Here is a 21,530-nt window from a genome sequence, read left to right as displayed (position 1 = left end):
GACATCAAGCACTGAGGAGATCTGAAAATGTAGAAATCTTGTGGTTTTTATTCATTGTTAGGTTTGTGACAGAACTTTAAAAAATGGGGTTACATTGAGAAGTGACTCTTCAAGAACAGTTTGAAAAAAGCAAGAGTGGTTGCCCTGTATATCTGCGATAAAAGGGAGTTTCAGATGTTAGGAGGAAGACATGGAGATAAGCAGGAGATCAATGTAACAGAAGAGGTGAAACAAGAGGCTTGGGTTGAGAGGCAGCTTTTGTACGCTGATACTGGGGCTCTTTCCTGACTCACGGTATATTTTGTGGATGATGACTGCTTTGCAGTGAGTAAGCCGATACACTTATAGATACCAGGCCATACAGACTGTTGGCTGATTTTGTCTGACCACTAGCTAAAGACCATCTTTACAGGGCAATAAATTTTTGCCAGTAATTTGGGAAGTTGCTTAGAACAGATTTCACTGTTCTTATTCCCATCTCTCTAATGTCCTGTGTGGATGTCACTGTGCATTGACTAGTCATTCAGCATTTCAGAATAAAGGGCTCTGGAGAACCTGCCAGCACTATATCACACTAAACCACAAGAGGTTTACAGTATTATTTAACCCCTCTGAACTGTGGCATCTGATTTTTCACTGACCCTTGCTTCCCCAGAGATCTGCACACACACAGTCAGATGGTGCTATCTGCATTTGCACATTTATTATTTTCATTCCTCTCAGCTCAGCTTCCGTACAGAGGGGAGAGTGCAGCAAAGAGTGAGAGAGAGAGTGTGTGTGTGTGTGTGTGTGTGTGTGTGTGTGTGTGTGTGTGTGTGTGTGTGTGTGTGTGTGTGTGTGTGTGTGCAGGGAGCCTCCTGTTCAGAGGGGTGATTGCAGCACAGAGAGGGTGTGTGTGCATGTTTGGGGTGTCTCTTTCTCAGAGGGGAGGAGATTAAAGCACAGAGTGTTTTGTGGGGGAGTATTTGGTTAACAGGGAAAGTTACAGGACAGAACAGGCAAAAATAGTCTGATCTGGTTCCAGGATTTCTAATCCTGTCAGTGGAAGCAATCGTGTAGAATTTCCTTAGATTGCATCATTGTGGCTGTGTCCCATGGCTCCTTTCAATCTCCAGCATGGGAAGCCTCCCACCTGACAGAGGCCGAAGAGCAAGGACATGCTCCTGCCCTTGGATTTGGTCTCGAAGGCGTTTGATTTCCAGCCGTTGCATTTCTATGATTCTTTCTGTTTCCTCTTCTACATTCAACCTCAGCACACTGGGACTGGGCAGCAGGTCACGGGAAGGAACTAGAAAAAACAGTAGCCAGAGCGTATAACGATGAGGGTTCCAGCTAGCCAGGCTCTATTTACTCTTGAAGAAAGAGCTAGGACATGCATCTCTTGGCACAGGGGAGAGAGAGCTAAAGGAGAAGGCTCTGAAGTGCTTAATAAATGAATTGTGCATTGTATAGTTGAATACCACTGTACATTGTATAGGCATCTTCCAGGCAACCATAGAGTTTAATGACTAATACCAGCCAAAGGGAGAGAAACTCACATACTGGCAAAGGGAGACAGGAGGCTTTAAGATGAAAGCTGATAATATGGAGAGATACAGGGAGAACTGTAATAATCACCTGTGTCTGGGATCCCTTGCTTCTTGTTTTTTCTGTTTAGTCCTAGTGCTGACTGGAGATCATGCACCTGGGTGCGGGTCACCTTCAGTTCCCTCCGCAATTCGTTAATTTCCTTAATCAGGCTCACATTTTCCTGTAGCAACAATATGCTCAGATTTTCAATTGACATATTTGTATCACAGTATCACTGTGAGAAAGGGTAGTAGGTACCAACTGATTAGGATGACCAGATGTCCCGATTTTATGGGGACAGTCCCAATAGTTGGGGCTTTGTCTTATATAGACACCTATACCCCCCCACCCCCAATCCTCTGTCCCAATTTTTCACACTTGCTATCTGATCACCCTACATCTGGGTCAACAGTAGGTAGCACCATACCCATGGGGGAAAGAATACTGGGTATCATATGGGTCAGAGCTGTAACTGAAATAGAGATTGCTATACTGGATCAGACCTGAGAATCATCTAATTTAGAAGTCTCTCTCAGTCAGTAGGCGGTACCAGATGCTTCAGGGAAAGGCACAAAAACCCTTGCAATAGGCAGGTATGAGATAATTTGCCCCTACACATTAGGGCTCATCTGGATCCCCAATAGTTAGAGATTGGTTTAGGTCCTGAAGCATGAAATTTTTGTTATAAAAATAACTCTGGATATTCTTGTTATTCATGTAAATGTCTGATCCCTTTTCAAATTTTGCTAAGTTCTTGGCCTCAGCAACTTTCTGTGGCAGTCAGTACCAGTCTAATTACACATTCTAAGAACATGTATTTCCTTTTATCAGTTTTGTATTGGCCATCTTTTGTAGTTTCAATAAATGTCTTCCTGTTGTGTTACAAAACAAGGAGAACTGTAGTTCTTGATCTACCTCCTCTAGATTGCTCATTACTTTATATACTGCTATGGCTCCTGTTATTCCTCTCCTAAGATCATTCAAACCCCATCTTTTCAATCTCTTCTGGTATGAATTTTCTATGCCCTTCATCATTCTTATCACTCTTCTCTGAACCCCCTCTAATTCTGCAATATTCTTTTTGAGATGGGGTGACAGTCCTGCACACAGTATACAGATTAGGCCGCATCACTGGTTTATATAAAGGCATTATAATATTCTCTGTACTATTCACCACTGCATTCCTTATGCATCAACATGTGCAACTCTTTGCCAGAGGATGTTGTGAAGGCCAAGACTATAATAGGGTTCAAAAAAGAACTAGATAAATTCATGGAGGACAGGTCCATCAATGGCTATTAGCCAAGATGGGCAGGGTTGGTGTCCCTAACCTCTGTTTGCCAGAAGCTGGGAATGGGCAACAGGGGATGGATCACTTGATGATTACCTGTTCTGTTCATTCTCTCTGGAGCACCTGGCATTGGCCACTGTTGGAAGACAGGATACTGGGCTAGATGGACCTTTGGTCTGACCCAGTATGGCCATTCTTATGTTCTTATCCTAACATTTGTTTTGCTTTTTTTGACCACGGCTGCACATTGAGCAGAGGTCTCCATTGAGCCAACTACAGTGGTCCAGGACCTTTTCTGGAGTTGATACAGTTAATTTAGAACCATGCCCCGTGTATGAAAAATTCATTTTCCCCCCTGCAATGTATATTATTTTGCATTTATGAACAATGAATTTCATTTGCCATTGTGTTGCCCACTCACCTATATTATTTAGGTCTCTCTAATGTTCCTCATAGTTCTCTCTGATTTTGACTAACTAAATTAGCCTTCTAGAATCTGCAAATTTTGCTATCTCATTACTCACCTCCACCTTTCAAACTCATTAATAAATATATTTGACACAGGACCTCATATGGAAGCTTGAGACACCTGGTGTTAACCTTTTGCCATGATGAAAACTGATAGATTATTTCTATTCTTTTGTTTCCTTCTCTTGGTCAGTTTTTGATCAATGACAATACTTTACCTCTTACCCTCCTGACTGCTTAGTTTCTTTAGTAGCCTCTTATAAGGCATTTCGTCAGTCTTTTTGAAAATGTAGATAAATGTCAGCCGGTTCTCCTTTATTCACCACTCTACTGACACATTCAAAGGATTCAATAGCAACAGTACATGCCTGATGCTAGACAAGGATGGTAAATTTGTCAAGAATGATGCAAAAAAGGAGAAGTATTCAATAAATATTTCTATTCTGTATTCATAAAGAAGCAGGATGATGTATTCATATCTTACATTGATAATGGAATACCTTCTGTTCCATCTCTAACTAGGGAAGATGTTAAAAAGCAACTATTAAAGTTAAACATTTTTAAATCAGCAGGACTGGATAACTTGCACCCAAGATTATTTAAAGAGTTGGCAAAGGAGCTCTATCAACCGTTAGTTTTGATTTTAAACAAAACTTGGAACATTGGGGAAGTTCCAGAGAGGGGTTAAAAAGTTACCACATGCCAATCTTTAAAAAAAGAAAATGGCCCAAAGGTAACACTGGGCTGGTTAGCCTGACATGCATTCTGGGCAAAATCAAGAAAGAATAAGGGTGGTGGCATAAACAAATCCAAGCAGTATGGCTGCATGGAGAACAGGTCACAGATTCATAGATTCCAAGGTCAGAAGGGAACTTTGTGATAATCTAGTCTGACCTCCTATATAGCACAGGTCAGAGAACTGCCCCAAAATAATCCCTAGAGCAGATCTTTTTGAAAAACATCAAATCTTGACCTAAAAATTGTCAGTAATGGAGAATCCACCATGACCTTTGGTAAGTTGGTTCAGTGGTTAATGACCCTCACTGTTAAAATTTACACCTTATTTCCTTTCTGAATTTGGCTAGCTTCAATTTCAAGCCATTGGATCATGTTATACCTTTCTCTGCTAGACTGAAGAGCCCATGGATAAATATTTGTTCCCCATGTAGCTGTTCATAGATTGTAATCAAGTCAGCCCTTAACTTTCTCTTTGAGTCTATCACTCAAAGGTACGTGAGTCTATCACTCACGTACCTCCCTCACCGCTCCCCTCAGTGATTGTGAACAAAACTTAGCATTTGATTTAGACCAGGGGTAGGCAACCTATGGCATGGGTGCCAAAGGCGGCACGCGAGCTGATTTTCAGTGGCACTCACACTGCCCGGGTCCTGGCCACCGGTCCGGGGGGGCTCTACATTTTAATTTAATTTTAAATGAAGCTTCTTAAACATTTTTAAAACCTTATTTACTTTACATACAACAATAGTTTAGTTATATATTATAGACTTATAGAAAGTGACCTTCTAAAAATGTTACAATGTTTTACTGGCATGTGAAACCTTAAATTAGAGTGAATAAATGATGACTCGGCACACCACTTCTGAAAGGTTGCTGACCCCTGATCTATACTCTAAGTCTAACGGATAGTGCTTAGTAAACATCTGAACTGAACTCCATGTAGCTGCTATACAAATCTCCATTAGAGGAATGTGTTTAGTAAAAACCATTGAGAATGACTTTGCTGTAGAAGAGTGTGCTCTAACTGCTTCAGGAAGTGGGATAGTCATTAGTTTATACACTTCTTTAATATAGAGTCTCACTCATTTAAATAGAGTTTGAACAATAACAGCTCGGCCTTTGTTTCTTTCCTTGTAAGAGATGAACTTCTTGGGTGATTGTCTGAAATGATTAGTTCTGTCCAAATAGCATGATGAAACCCTTCTGGCATCTAATATATGCAATTTAGCCTCACCCACATAGGTATGAGGTTTGGCAAAAAACACCAATAAATTAATAGATTAATAGGGGGGAGGGATAGCTCAGTGGTTTGAGCATTGGCCTGCTAAACCCAGGGTTGTGAGTTCAATCCTTGAGGGGGCCACTTAGGGATCTGGGGCAGTACTTGGTCCTGCTAGTGAAGGCAGGGGGCTGGACTCGATGACCTTTCAAGGTCCCTTCCAGTTCTAGGAGATAGGATATCTCCACTAATTTAATTTAGATACCACCGTAAGCAAAAGCCTCGGGTGAGTATGCAATGTTACTTTGTCTTTATGAAGAACAGTAAAAGGTGGCTCTGCCATTAACACATGTAACTTGCTTATTCATCTTGTTGAGGCACTATCTATTAAAGAAAGCTTTTATAATAGGTAAATGGAAAAATGTGCAATCCTCTATGAGTTCAAATGGGCGTTGCATCCATTGTATAAAAACTAAATTAGATCCCAAGAAGGTACAGGGTCTCTCACCAGTGGATACAGATTATTAGGACCTTTTAAGAATTTCTTAACTACAACATGAACAAACACCAATTTATTGTCTACAGGAACACAGTATGCTGAAGTTACAGACAGATGGACCTTAACAGAGGACAGCGAGTGATCCTTCCTCTTGGGATATAATAAATATTCTAGGATATAGTTATTAGGTGCTATATAAGAATCTACATTACTGATATTAATCCATAATAAAGTTGTTTTCTATTTATGAGCAAAACATTCGTACATTCTTGAATTAACCAAACCATTTTGCACTTCTAATGAAAAAGAAGGCTCAAAAAGTCAAAAAGCCTGTAATTGCTGGGATCACTTTTGTAGCCCTTTTTAAAAATTGGTGTCACATTAGCTATCCTCCAATCATTTGGTACAGAAGCTGATTTAAATGATAGGTTACAGACTACAGTTAATAGTTCTGCAATTTCACATTTGAGTTCCTTCAGAACTCTTGGGTGAATAACATCTGGTCCTGGTGACTTATTACTGGTTAGTTTATCAATTTGTTCCAAAACTTCAATGACACCTCAATCTGGGACAGTTTCTCAGATTTGTCACCTAAAAAGAATGGCTCAGGTTTCGGAATCTCCCTCACATCCTCAGCTGTGAAGACGGATGCAAAGGATTCATTTAATTTCTCTGCAATGGCCTTATTGTCTTTGAGTGCTCCTTTAGCATCTCGATCATCCAGTGGCCCCACTGGTTGTTTAGCAGGCTTCCTGCTTCTGATGTAGTTAAAAACAATTTTGCTAATACTTTTTGAGTCTTTGGCTAGCTGTTCTTCAAATTCTTTTTTGGCCTTCCTAATTATATTTTTATATTTCATTTAATAGAATCATAGAATATCAGAGTTGGAAGGGACCTTAGGAGGTCATCTAGTCCAACCCCCTGCTCAAAGCAGGACCAATAATCCTCAGGCAGATTTTTGCCCCAGATCCCTAAATGACCCCCTCAAGGATTGAACTCACAACCCTGGGTTTAGCAGGCCAATGCGCAAACCACTGAGCTATCCCTCCCCCCCAGGAGCCAGAGTTTATGCTCCTTTCTATTTTCCACACTAGGATTTAACTTCCACTTTTTAAAGGATGCCTTTTTGCCTCTCACTGCTTCCTTTACTTTGTTGTTTAGCCACAGTGGCACTTTTTAGGTTCTCTATGTTTTTTAATTTGGGGTATACATTTAAGTTGAACCTCTATTATGATGTCTTTAAAAAGCTTCCAGGCAGCTTGCAGGGATTTCACTTTTGGTGCTGTACCTTTTAATTTCTGTTTAACTAAGTTCCTCATTTTTGTGTTGCCCCCCTTTCTGAAATTAAATGCTACAGTGTTGGGCTGCTGTGGTGTTTTCCCTGCCACAGGGATGTTAAATTTAATTATATTATGGTCATTATCACCAAGCGGTCCAGATATATTCACCTATTGGACCAGAGCCTGTGCTCCACTTAGGACTAAATCAAGAATTGCCTCTCCTCTTGTGTGTTCCAGGACTAGTTGCTCCATGAAGCAGTCATTTAAGGTCACAAGAAACTTTATCTCTGCGTTCCATCCTGAGGTGATATGTACCCAGTCAACAGGGGGATAGTTGAAATCCCCCATTATTAATTATTATTATTATTATTATTATTGAGTTTTTTATTTTTATAGCCTCTCTAATCTCCCTGAGCATTTCACAGTCACTATCACCGTCCTGGTCAGGTGGATGGTAATAGATCTCTACTGCTATATTCTTATTATTAGAGCATGGAATTACTATCCATAGAGATTCTATGGTACAGTTTGGTTCATTTAAGATTTTTACTTCATTTGATTCTACACTTTCTTTCACATATAGTGCCACTCCCCCACCAGCACGACCTGTTCTGTCCTTCCAATATATTTTGTACCCTGGTATTACTATGTCCCATTGATTATCCTCATTCCACCAAGTTTTTGTGATGCCTATTATATTAACATCCACAGGCACTCTAGTTCACCCATCTTATTATTTAGACTTCTAGCATTTGTATATAAGCACTTTAAAAACTTGTCACTTTTTAGCTGTCTGCCATTACATGATGTAATTAAATGGGACTCTTTTTCATTTGACTGTTTCTCATCACCCATATTTTATTATCTTCCATCCTCTCCTCCTTATTAGGACATAGAGAATCTACATTAACAGATCCTCCCCTAAGGGATGTCTCTGTCCAAACCACGTGCTCCTTCGCACCTGTCGGCTTTCCCCAGCCCTTGGTTTAAAAACTGCTCTACGACCTTTTTAATTTTAAGTGCCAGCAATCTGGTTCCATTTTGGTTTAGGTGGAGCCCATCCTTCCTGTATAGGCTCCCCCTTTCCCAAAAGTTTCCCCAGTTCCTAATAAATCTAAACCCCTCGTCCCTACACCATCGTCTCATCCACACATTGTGACCCTGAAGTTCTGCCTGTCTAACTGCCCCGGCGCGTAGAACTGGAAGCATTTCAGAGGATGCTACCCTGGAGGTCCTGGGCTTCAATCTCTTACCTAGAAGCCTAAATTTGGACTCCAGGGCCTCTCTCCTATCCTTCCCTATGTCACTGGTTCCTACATGTACCACAACCACCAGCTCCTCCCCAGCACTACACATAAGTCTATCTAGATGTCTCAAGAGATCCGCAATCTTCGCACCAGGCAGGCAAGTCACCATGCATTCTCCTGGTTATCGCAAACTCAGCTATCTATGTTTCTAATGATTGAATCACCCATTACTAATACCTGTCTCTTCCTAATAACTGGAGTTCCCTCTCCTGGAGAACTATCCTCAGTGCAAGAGGATACCACATCATCATCTGGAAGGAGTGTCCCAACTATGGGATCGTTTCCCTCTGCTCCTGTTGGATGTTCTCCTTCCCTGAGACTTTCATCCTCCTCAACAGTACAGAGGCTGCCAGACCGGAGGTGGGACTGTTCTACTGTGTCCCAGAAAGTCTCATCTATGTACCTCTGTCTCCCTTAGCTCCTCCAGTTCAGCCACTCTGGTCTCCAAAGCCTGTACACGGTCTCTGAGGGCCAGGAGCTCCTTGCATTGAATGCACACATACGCCCCCTGCCCATAGGGCAGGTAATCATACATGCTGCACTGGGTGCAATAAACTGGGTAGCCCCCATTCTGGTGCTGGACGTCTGCCTGCATTCTCTTTTTACTCCTGCAGCTCGTTCCTTTGTTGATGTTTTGTTTTTATCAGGGGATGTTTTGGATTTAAGTTTCAAGAATGTTAAGTGTATCTAGCCCCCCCTCACACTTCCCCTCTAAACACACACACTACAGACAACCAGGGCCGGCTCTGGCTTTTTGGCCGCCCCAAGCAAAAAAAAAAAAACCGGGGCGGCCAGAACGGCAAAGCAAAAAAAAAAAAAATGCGGCGCGGCCAGAGCGCGGGTGCAGGGGGACCGGCTGGGGGTGGGGTGGGGGAGGGGGAGGGCGGGAGAGAGCCCTACAGGGCGGCCGGAGCGGAACAAGAACAAAAAAAAGCGGCCGTGCCGCCCTAGGATTGGGCAGAATGCCGCCTCCAACAATCTGCCGCCCCAAGCACCAGTTTGCTCAGCTGGTGCCTGGAGCCGGCCCTCCAGACAACAAACTTACCCCAAAGGTCATGTGATCGGTCCTCCTTCACTGGAGAACTCCCGCGCAAAACTCCCGTTAGCAGCTCCTGTTCACTAGCTCCTCTGGTCGCTTAGAAGTGGGCTTTATAAAGCCCTGGTCTTCCTGAGTAGACCTGCCCCCTGGCTAAGGGTTGATGGGTGCTAAAGGGCTTAAGGATCAAAACCTCATTAAGAAGCTCTCAGCCTTGCCTAGCAGGCCACTAGGCTCAGCACACGGTCCCCCAAACAAACAGACCACACGGTATATTTCAGTCAAGCAGCAAGCACACCACAAACAGCACTAATGACACTGTGTCATGGCATATCTTGCAGATAATAGATGACTTCAGGGAAGTTGTAAGTGTACAGAAGAATGTCTAAATGATCTTCTTGGAGATCCTTCCTGTCCCACAAATGAAGGAAAACAGAAGGCAGAAAATTCTGGAATATTTGACTAGGTAAATGGTGTAGGGCAGTGATTCCCAAACTTTTTGGCATCACGCCCCCTTTTTAATTTTCGAGAAACCCTCACGCCCCCCACCTCTCCTTTACCATCATACAACCCCCCCGATCCTTGTCCCCTGACCGCTCCCTCCTGGGACCCCCTGCCCCTAACCGCCCCCCGGGACCCCACCCCCTATCCAACCCCTCCTGCTCCCTGTCTCCTGACCGCCCCCCCAGAACCTCCTCCCCATCCAACTGCTCCCTGTCCCCTGACTGCCCCCCCGGGACCTCCTGCCCCTTATCCAACTCCCCTCCCCCCACTCCCTTACCAGGCTGCTCAGAGCAGCAGGAGTGGCTTATTGGAAAGCCTGGGAGGTGGGTGGGCACAAGCTGTGCTGTCCGCGCGGCGGCACAACAACAGGGGAGGGTGGACAGGAGGGGAGGGGCTGGGGGCTAGCCTCCCAGGCTGGGAACTCAAGGGCCGGGCAGCCTCGCGCCCCCCCCTTGGAATTTCTTCATGCCCCCCCGTTTGGGAACTAATGGTGTAGGGCATAGGGTTTTGGTTTTGTGGACCACTGGTCCACTTTCTAAGGGAAGAGGGAGCTGTATAATTTGGATGGCCTCAGTAAGCGGGGGGAATCAGTCTCCTTGGGGACTGACTGGCTAGAGTAGTTAGGAAGGGGTTAAACTAATAACAAAAGGGGAGGGTAAAAAGAGAGAAGATATGAGAACTCAGCACAAAATCGAGATATTGAGAACAAAATTAATCAAGGAGCCAAAAGACATGGAGAGAAGAAATTCTTGAAGGGTTAGAGCCTGGCAGCCTTTGGCAAGGCAGCCTGCTTACTCAGGGCCCACAGCCCATACACAGAGAACAACAAACAGTCAACCAAACTATGAGCAGACAGGCCAAACACACCACTCACCAAGTCCCATTACCACTCAGCACAGAGTCTGCAGCTATTCCCTCCAAAACTCTCCTTTTAGCCGCCTCTATTTGCCAGCAGGCTATTTTGCCTCTCCTTCACTTGTGTCATGAACACAGAGCATACTGAGTGTTTTGACGGAGAATGACCTGTTCCCAAACACGGAAGATATCTAGTATGAGTATCGCCTGCCAGGAACCTGATGGACAGGAAACCTATTTCTTAAAGCCAAGCTTCTTAGTCTTCATTTCTGTCATCCTGGTACTAAAGGAACTTATCTAAAACTATTCAGAACTACTTAAATTTTAAACTAACGATGCCTGAATTAACTACAGTAAAACTAATCTAACTAGGCACTTGAAGTACAGATCCAGGACAATCCCAGAGTAGTTCCTAATCCATCAGCTGGTCATGGCTGGAAGGAATTGAGGTGAGGAACTGAGGAACACCTTTTATACCCTCAACCTCACAAGCTTCACAATCACTGAGGGGAGGAGCAAGGACGGCGCTTGAGGGCTCTAGTGGGCACTGTTAGTTAACTCAAGTTAAGATTCCATCATCCAGGCTGCACCAGTTGGAGCATCCCATGAGTGGGAATATGCAGAAGATACCTGAAGAAGAATTACATTATACAAAGAAAACCCTGATATTCACATATAGTGGAGACCCCTTCCTCCTGCAATTTACACTGTGAAAGTGTAAACTTTCACACAGACTGGAAATAGCAACTGTTCCAGCCATCTCTTCTCTTACAGATCCCACTCCACCCCATACATCACTTTGAGAAAACACAGCACTTTTAAAAACCTTCTCTTCAGCAACTTAGAAAACTTCCAGAGTTCCAGTGTAAGTGGAACTCTGGGAGGGTATCAAACAGAAATCTTCTCAGACTCCTGAGAACGTACTGCAGCAAGGAAGCCTGAGAAAGAGGAATTCTCTTGTGTGCAGCTTCTCTCTCCATCTGCCCCTGCCAGGAGCAAAGAAAATGGGCCATGTACCTGCATGATGCGCACATTATCAGCTCGGTGGATCTCACTTTCCTTCACCACCTTCTTCTTCAGTGTTGCCAGATTCCTCTCAAGATGCTCTCTCTGCCGGGTGTACTCCTGCTGCAGATCTGTGTCAACCCCCACAATCTCCACCTGATGAGAGACAATACACAGGCTCAGAAGGTGTGACACCAGAGATGCGCTCATCTACCATGGAGAGGAAAGAGCCCTAACTCACCATGTCTGCCTGCTGCACGTATTTGTCGTAGAGTTCCCGGATCCCCTCCTTGAGTTTTTTGGGCTCCTGGATGAAGCCCACGCAGTTATGAAGATCTGTTTTAAACCGCTTGACAAGAGCTTCCATGTCTCGTTCCTGCAAGAATTATACATGAACACCCACTCAGAGCACACTGTCATGCATGAGGACCTCCTGGAAGCTCTAGTTGAATTGTTGAGAATCCTCATGTGTTATTTATATTTTTTGTTTTTAAGAATGTGCCATCTGGACATCGCCCAGTTGGAGAGAGAACTTCTTGGCCTTTGAGTGCTGTCAGACATAAGAGAGTAACAAATCTTGCCAATAACTAACACCCCTCCTCACCCTATGAGAATTGCATTATTACTTTTACTGCACTAGTGCTTGGAGGCCCCATTCAGGTTAAGGATCCTGTTATCTTGGACACTTCAAAAACACATAGGCAGATGCATTTCCTGCCCAAAGAGTTTACAAACTTACTAGAAACAAGACGCAACAAGTAAATGTAACAGGTGATAGGACAGACAAACAGGTGCAGATGGTAGCTATGTGCTCAACTTGATGGCTTCATATCAACACCCTCTCCTCATTCTCCCTGGTGCAAAGTTTCTTATTTGCTCACTCTATACCCTGCCTGCTTCCCCAATCCTATCCTTGGCTACTAAATTCCTTCATGCCCACTTTCAAACCTCTTGCTCCTTCCTCTCTGACCTTTCATACACCTCTGACGTGGTTCCTTCAACGATAAGTATGCCTGGATATCAACGCACAAGCCCCCCCTCTACCTTTCCTGACTAATTACTGCATGTCATTGCAGAGGTTCAGCCCAGATGGTACTCTTGGGAGGGAATAGGTTGCTGAGGCCATATATTCCCAAACTCTCTGCCTTGGGTGTGGCAGAGAGGTTCACTTAGCCCTCTCCCCAACTACTCTATGAATCCTCAATGAATACACAGATCTTGCAGCATATCCAGAAGGACAATGCACACAGGCTCTGTTAGACCAAATGGCTGGAGCTTCGGTACTATCTACCTCTCTATAATATCCAACTCTCACACAAGCCTTCATACTTGGAATGCTTGTCTCTGATCCCTCCTGCCACAGCCTCTCTTCCCCTTCACTTCTGCACAGTACCCAAGAAGGGAAACTCTCTTCTCAAAGCCATGCATCTATACTGTCCATGTTCCTGACAGCTTGCATCTTGTATGACTTGAGATCTCTGCCATCAAGGTTGTGCCCCATACCTTCTGCTGCTCCTTGTGCATCTCACGGTCAGTGGCCTTTAGCTTCTGTCGCAGCTCTGTGATGTTCAGTTCCAGCTGCATGTTCTGCTTGTGGAAACGTTCCAGTTCTCCCTCCATCTGCAAGGAAGCAAAAGAAGGGGATTGGGACTGTGAAAGAGACATGAGTGAAGGAACAACATAGATTACAAAGTCGAAGGGACCTAATACACAGGCCATAGAACTTCCCCAAAATAATTCCTACAGTATATCTTTTAGACAACATCCAATCTTGATTTTAAAATTGTCAGTGATGGATAATCTATCACGACTCTTGGTAAATTGTTCCAATGGTTAATTACCGTCACTGTCAAAAATGTAAGCCTTATTTCCAGTCTGAATTTGCCTAGCTTCAATTTCCAGCCATTGGATTGTGTTAGACCGTTCTCTGCTAGATTGAAAAGCCCATTTGTTGCCTCATGGAGATATTTTAGACTGTAATCAAATCAGCCCTTAACCTTCTCTTTGTTAAGTTAAGTAGATTGAGCACTAGAAGGCAGGTTTTCTAATCCTTTAATCATTCTGGTGGCTCTTCTCTGAACCTTCTTCAATTTATCAACATCCTTCTTGAACTATGGGCACCAGCACTGGCATTCCAGCAGCAGTTGTACCAGTGCCAAATATAGAGGTAAAACAACCTCTCTACTTCTATTCAAGATTCCCCTGTTTATGCATCCCAGGATCGCATTAACTCTTTTGGCCACAGTCTCACACAGGGAGCTCATGTTCATCTGATTATCCACCATGATCTCCAAATCTTTTTCAGAGTCACTACTTTCTAGGATAGAATTCCGCTTCTGTAAATATGGCCTACATTCTTTGTTTCCAGATACATACATTTACATTTAGCTGTATTAAACCTCACAGAGTTTGCTTGCGCCTAGGTTACCAAGCGATCCAGGTCACTCTGAATCAGTGATCTGTCCTCTTCATTATTCAGCACACCCCCAATTTTTGTGTCATCTGCAAACTTTAATCAGTGATAATTTTATGTTTTCTTCTAGGTCATTAATTAAAATGTTTAATAGCTGAGGGCCAAGAACCAGATCCTGGACCCCACTGGAAACACACACACTTTAGACTATTCCCCATTACAATTACATTTTGAGAGCTATCATATATCAGATTTTAATCCATTAATTTAACATGTGCCATGTTAATTTTATATTGTTCTAGTTTTGTAAATGAAATTAACATGTCACACATTACCCTGACAGTTAGGTAGTTAGCTATCCTCATGTTTAAAGAAGAAGATGAAAATAATTTTCTTCCCAAATAATCTAATTTTCCCCCTCTTTGTCACTGGGGGTAGAATGTAAATATCCTGTTCTTGATCACTGCAGCTATTACGACAGAATTAGTGGGAGAAGATTGGTGAAAAAATAAAACCAAAAAACATTATCAGATCCTGTATGAGTGGTTAACTGTTTTTTTAACAATTGGTTGACGGGAAGTCAGAGTATACCATATTGATTTTGCTGGCTGCCAGCGACCCTCCAGAATGGGCAGAGAAACTTTGTAGAGGTATTTCCAAGGATTTAAAAGATAGGATGAGACATTTCCACCAGTGAAACAGAAGGTAATTTTAAAGTAGAAACCCTTCTGCTGACTAGCTCAGAAAGTGAGGAAGCTGAAGCTACTCCCACATTTTCATCTGGAGAGTTCCTGGTCTTAATGCAAAATCTTGATTTCTAGAGGTGCATCACCTTCCTCTGCTTCATCATATAAGATGTCTTGGATCAGCACGGGGGACTTATCGCATGGTATCGGATCTGAGTGTCCCAGATCTAAAGAAACATCATTGCATCGATGCAGAGCCCAGGTCGTACCTCTTGAAGGAGCTTGATATGGAAATCCTGGAGTTGGACAGTATGGCCAAGGCATCAGTGGAGGCCCTTGCCACTCCTGCCAACTTGCCCAGTCTGGTATAATATCATAGTTAGAAGGATGCATGAATTTATGATAGTCTGATTAAAAAAACACCCCTCAATATTGAGGCTCTGGAAAAAACAGTTGGATCACTCTCTTCCTCTTAATGCAGATCTGAGCCCAGATCTGATAAGAAAATAATTGGGGATACCACTCAGGTAGAGCTCCACAACAGCAACAGAGGTGATAGAGTTCTCTTAGATGACTGTTACATTCTGATGCACCCTAGAACAGAAATCGCCCGATGAAAAAATGAAGTAAGACATGCAAGTAGATTGTCAGTCAAAACATATAATGACCATAAACTGGTTATATCAGCAACAGCCTGAACAAAATATAACAACAGTCGGAACAAGAGATATGTAGCAGTTGGCCCTGAATAGCTTTCCCCCCTGCAAAAGAAACAGGGACAGGTACACCAAGTTCAGGGAGCAGGAACCAGGCAACAAAACAGGAACAAGAACAAGGCAGATCACACACCAGAAGTGAAAGTAAGCCGGTCCGGTCCGGTGTACTGGCAAGAGCCAGCACGCCGTGCCGGACTGCACCGGCTTCCGCAGCGGGGATTTAAAGGGCCCGTGCTCTGGCCGCTGCGGGGAGCCCCGAGCCCTTTAAATCCCCCCGCAGCTCCAAGCCCGGCTGCCGGAGCTGCGGTGGGGATTTAAAGGGCTCGGGGCTCCCCGCAGCGGCGGTAGCTCCGGGCCCTTTAAATTCCAGCCCCAGCCCAGCTGCTGGAGCTGCGGGGAGGATTTAGAGGGCTCCGGGCCCTTTGAATCCCCGCCCGAGCCCGGCTGCTGGAGCTGCAGTGGGGATTTAAAGGGCCCGGAGCTCCGCAGCGGCCGGAGCCCCGGGCCCTTTAATTTGCCCCTGAGCCCCGGGTGCTCCCAGCCACCTCTGCAGCTGGGAGCCCCGGAGTGATTTAAAGGCCCTGGGGCTCCCAGCCACAGCCGGTGCCCCAGGGCCTTTAAATCTTGAGAGGCCCCGCCTCTTCCAGTTGAGGCCACGCCTCTTCCGGGTGAGGCCACGCCCCCGCTCAGAACTCCGGCCGTACCGGTAGGTCCTGTAAGTTACTTTCACCCGTCTCTCTCTCTCTCTCTCTCACACACACACACACACACACACACACACACACACACACACACACGTGTCATCATAATTTCTTTTCCTTCTCCCCAAAAATTCAGTGGTACCTAGCAATGTTCCCTCTAATTTTTCCCATCCATGTGTGGAATTAATTTTGTTATGTGCACCAAATTATCGAGGTAATGTGCGGATGTGTGCCACCAACAGAAACAAAAAAACTAGATATAATATATATTTTTTAAAATTTACCATAGGGATAATTACTTCAGCCAGGATAGGTTAGGCATTTTAGAACTCACTACTCAAAGAATTAAATTTAAGCGTAAGAGAGAAATAAAAATTATGAAATGCATAGACCAGTCAAAAAACTCAAACAGCAGCACTTTGAAAGAAGACAATTACAGAGTATATGTGCATTGCAGGAAGTATCAAGAAGTAACAACAACAACACAAGTATGTGTTGGGAGGTTAGTGTGAAAGACAGAGTGTGTGTATGTGTATATGAGACACACAGAGTGTGTGTGTGTGTGTGTGTGTGTGTGTGTGTGACAGACACAAAGTGTGTGGGTGTGGGAGTGTGTGTGTGTGTGTGTGTGAGAGAGAGAGACACGTGTTGCCCCTTTAACTACGTTGCCCTTTTAAGTAGATTGGCACTCAAAGCAGACAGAGCCGCAGCCACCAACAAGTTCCCTCTGTCCCACTCCTGAGCCCTGTTGCATCTCCCCCCCCCACTGCTCTGCAGAGAGATGGGATACAGGGGCAGGATGGACAGGGGAAGGGGACACTCTGACATTGGTGCCCCCCTCGTCCGCGCTATGCATAGCAAGCAGGAGGCTCCTGGGAGCAGCTCCAAGGCAGAGGGCAGGAGCAGTGCGGCAGTGGGGGGAAGGGGCACTTGAAGTGCACAGCACTTGATAGCTTGCTGGGCAGCTGCACGGGTAGAGTTGCCAACTTTCTAATCGCACAAAACAGAACACCCTAGCCCCGCTGCTTCCCCAAGGCCCCACCCCTGCCCTGAGGCCCCGCTCCCTGCCCACTACATTCCCCCTCCCTCAGTGGCTCGCTCTTCCTCACTCTTCCTCACTTTCACTGGGCTGGGGCAGGGAGTCGGTGTGTGGGAAGGGGTGAAGGCTCTAGGCTGGCGGTGCTGGCTCTTGAGTGGGGCCGGGGATGAGGGGTTTGGGTGCAGGAGGGGGCTCCAGGCTGGGGCAGAGGGATTCAGAGTGTGGGAGGGGGCTGCGGGTTGGGGTGCAGAGGGGATGAGGGCTCTGGGGTGGGGCTGAGGATGAGGGGTTTAGGGTGTGGGAAGGGGATCTGGGCTGGGGCAGGAGGTTGGGGTACATGGGGGGTGAGGGCTCTGGGCTGGGGGGACAGGCTCTGGGCTGGGGCCAGGGATGAGGGCTTTGGGGTGCAGGAGGGGGCTCTGGGTTTGGGGAGGCTCAGGGCTGGGGTGCAGGAGTGTGTGAGGGCTCTGGGCTGGGGCTGGCGATGAGGGCTTTCAGGTGCAGGAGGGGGCTCTGGATTTGGGGGAGGCTCGGGGCTGGGGCAGGGGGTTGGGGTACGGGTTTACCTCGGGTGGCTCCCGGTCAGTGGCACGGGGGGGGGGGGGGCGCTAAAGCAGGCTGCCTGCCTGTCTTGGTACTGTGCTGCACGTGCCCTGGAAGCAGCCAGAAGGTCCGGGTCCTGGGGGGGGGGGCAGGAGCTCCACGCGCCGCTCTCACCCACAGGCACCGCCCCCCCATCTCCCATTGGCTGGGAATGCGGAGCTGGTGCTTGGGGTGGGGGCAGCGTGCAGAGTCCTGTGGTCCCCCCCCACCTAGGACCTGGATCAGCTGGCTGCTTCTGGGGTGCAGTGCGGTGCCAGCTAGGAGAGGTACGGACTAGCCTGCCTCAGTGATGCCGCCCACCGGACCTTTAATGGCCCAGTCGGTGGTGCTGACCGGAGCCGCCATGGTCCCTTTTCGACAGGGTGTTCTGTCAAAAGCCGGACACCTGGTCACCCTACCGCACGGCTGCGCAGCTTAGAGCGAACTTAGGCTAGCCGAAGGCACCAGGTATCCAGGGACCTCTTATTTAGCTCAGGGGTAGTTACTGGTGCTGGGGTGAAACTTTCCCAACTGGCCACATGACATCATTGTAAGCAGAAAAATCATCCTCTTCTCTCTTTGTTCCCTTTTCAGAAGGCAGTATATCTTGCTGATTAGCAATGCATTCTCCTCGTGGTAAATGCACTTGACATGCTCCCTGCATGGGTATGGAAATCACTTCCATATCCTCCCCTAACATATGCTGCTTGCACGGATACGCTTGTTGAAACTCACATATTTCCTAGTCACATCAGCTGGCTTCAATGATGGCAAAGGGATGGGATGAATATTTTCCATAAGCCTAGAAAACTTGGTCCTCAGAGGTCAGCTGAAAAGCCGATAAAATGAGGTTTCTCCAATACTTTCATGAGCTTTGCTCCAAATATCATATAAAGCACAATTTAATGCAATAGGGAAGGGTGTATCTTGACATTCCTCCAGTATATGAGCTACATACTTCTTCAGAGTCCCATGCAGTCTCTCCGTTATGCTATTTCCTTGAAGATGGTACACAGCAGATTTACCATGTACTGTATCAATACTCGTCAAAGCCTTCAAACTGTCTTGATACATAAGGTGTCGCATTATCTGAAACAAGGCTCTCCGGTAGGCCAAGCAGAGTGACTCAGGTGGTTAGGCAAGAAATTAGCTCCTTTGCAATGCCTTGTGAAGTTATGAATGCAAAGAGGTATCATGAGTAATAGTCTATAACAGTCACCAGTGTGTAGCCATGCAGTGGAATAGAGGGGTTAGTAATATCCACCACAATTCCCTGCCATGCTCCATAACTACTGGTTTCAAACGGGCCAGAGGAACAATAGTTCTATGCATTGTGCAAGCTAAGCATGCCTTCATATGACACTCAATGTCTGAGCACAGCACTGGCCGCCAACCATATTTACGCAGTAGTTCCTTCATCTTCGTAACTCCCAAACGTCCTTTATAAGCCACATCCAGCACTGCTTCCCACAGTGCTGCTGAGATGGTCATCTGGGCTCCTGTGCATAAGAAATATCGAGTAGTACGTCTTCACTGTGAGCTCAGAATGAATTTTGTAAAATATAGACAAAGTTTTCTTAAGGCCTGGGTCCATCCAACCCACTTGTACAGCACTGTCAGAGGACAGACTCCTCTACTGCTCTGGGGTTCCTCACAAACAATCTTGGATGCCTTTTGCATGTCAACATCTCTGTGAGTTTTATTAATGTTACCACCATCAAGTCCCCACCACAATCCCTACGCAGCACTTCTAACTACAGTCTCCTTCAACCCACAGTTTTTTCCTCTAGGGAGAGGAAGAGGAAGCAATTTCACCCGCCAGAAACCTAGCTTCCCATTGCAGAGCTAGCCCCCACTCCCTTTGCACTTCCTTCCTGTGCTTTTAACTAGCCTTTCCAGATGGTGGAATAATTAGCTCCATGACTCATCAACTCCCAGTCGGCTTAGGCAATTAAATACTCTCCTCCTCCATCAGGCCTTTCTTGGTGGTAATAATTAATGCTTAAGTGATCAGTGTGCTGGGGCAGCTACTGGTTCTCAGCACTCTGTCACAAGCATGTATCACCTCGCGCAGTTCAGCATCTTGAAGAATGGTGTCAGCAGTCTGTGCTAAGTTAATTGGCATGTCTTTCAGTAAAAACCATACAGTCTACTCTACTGTTTCTGCATATGACGATGCCAACCTTGCAAAACTACACTTGGCCGCATTCAACTTTATGTCAGCTTGTTGGAGTTGGGTTAGTACCTGATCCAGAAAACAATTATGTTCAGGAAAGGTCTTCATAAGAATGTCATCCAAATAGCAATATGCACCCTGGATATTATCAAGGAGCTGAGAGACAACGGTCTGAAATACCTCAGGAGCAGAGACTAAGCCAGAAGGAAGTCACTGCAAGCAGTACCTCCCAAATGGTGTGCTGAAAGTCAATAATAGCTGCAAACTCTCTGCCACAAGTATTTGCCAATAACTTGATCGGTAGTCCAACAGACAGAAAATTCAAGATCCACTTACCTAGCAAGTCACCTCTTTGAAGATTGGCAGTTGAAACCGTTCACATGTGACATATTTATTAAGTGCCTGTGACAGGGTGTACCCGGTACACTGTTGGAGGCCCTACAGTCCTACTACACATAGCCCCAGAAAGGAGTAGCAGAAGTGGGTCCTCCAGGCCTGCCTAGAGATGCCTTGTGGAAGCAGTCAATCAGAATGCAGCAGGCTCAGCTAAGAGTAGGGTGACCAGACATCCTGATATTATCAGGACAGTCCCGATTTTAACCCTTTTGTCCCGCGTCCCAACCGCACATCGGTCGGGATGCCCTTTGTTCCGATATCGGGGACGGACCGCTCACCATCATCGCCAAAGTCACAGGGCTGGCATGGCGGCGCTTCCTGGAGCAGCTCCTGGCGCCGCGTGCGCCGCCCGCTGGAAGGAGCCTGCAGTGCGGGCGGCCCCTAGGCACAGAGGCGGAGGGGGTCTCCGCGTCCTGCACCGGCTCCCTCCTGCCCAATCAGAGCTGTGGGGGCAGGGTTTGCAGGCACTGGCAGTGGGCAGAGAGCCCTCTGCCCCCCCCCCCACTCCACCCTAGGAGCCAGAGGGACCTGCAGGATGCTTCCCGGGAGCCGCCCCAGGTAAGCACCGCCGGGACGCCCCACCTCGCCCCCCGGCAGGTCCCTCTGGCTCTTAGGGTTGGGGCGGGGGGCTCTCTGCGCACTGCCGGCGCCTGCAAGCCCCGCTCCGCGGCTCTGGCAGCTCCCATTGGCGCTTTTCCTAGCCAATGGGAGCCACGGAGCTCACGCTTGTGGCGGGAGCAGCACATGGAGACCCCTCGGCCGCCCTTGATCCTAGGAGTCAGAGGGACCTGCCAGATCCTTCCTGGGAGCAGCACCAGGTAGGCACTGCCGGGACCCCCCACCTCGCCCCCTGGCATCTCCCTCTGGCTCTTAGGGTCGGTGGTGGGTATGGGGCTCTCTGCGTGCTGCTCCGGCCTGCAAGCCCCGCTCCGTGGCACCGACACCTCCCACTGGCGCTTTTCCCGGCCAATGGGAGCCACGGAGCTCACACTTGTGGTGGGCGCAGTACGTGGAGAGTCTGGAGACCCCCCTTGCTGCTCTGACCCTAGG

General features: G+C 46.5%; 1 protein-coding gene across 1 annotated transcript in view; it reads right to left on the bottom strand.

Moving 5' to 3' along the window:
• Window positions 1-1,076: 1,076 nt before the first annotated feature.
• Window positions 1,077-21,530, bottom strand: part of CFAP57 (cilia and flagella associated protein 57) — a 150,743-nt gene continuing 130,289 nt past the window's right edge. The window contains exons 18-22 of the mRNA XM_065409883.1: window positions 13,275-13,391; window positions 12,013-12,147; window positions 11,784-11,927; window positions 1,618-1,750; window positions 1,077-1,288 (exon numbers count right to left, since the gene is read on the bottom strand). Coding sequence (XP_065265955.1) covers window positions 1,077-1,288; window positions 1,618-1,750; window positions 11,784-11,927; window positions 12,013-12,147; window positions 13,275-13,391 — 741 coding nt within the window. The remainder of the gene's footprint in view (window positions 1,289-1,617; window positions 1,751-11,783; window positions 11,928-12,012; window positions 12,148-13,274; window positions 13,392-21,530) is intronic.

The sequence above is a fragment of the Emys orbicularis genome, chromosome 8 (genome assembly GCF_028017835.1).
Source record: "Emys orbicularis isolate rEmyOrb1 chromosome 8, rEmyOrb1.hap1, whole genome shotgun sequence".
NCBI classification, from domain to species: Eukaryota; Metazoa; Chordata; order Testudines; family Emydidae; genus Emys; species Emys orbicularis.
This window is presented reverse-complemented; position numbering and strand designations above follow the sequence as displayed.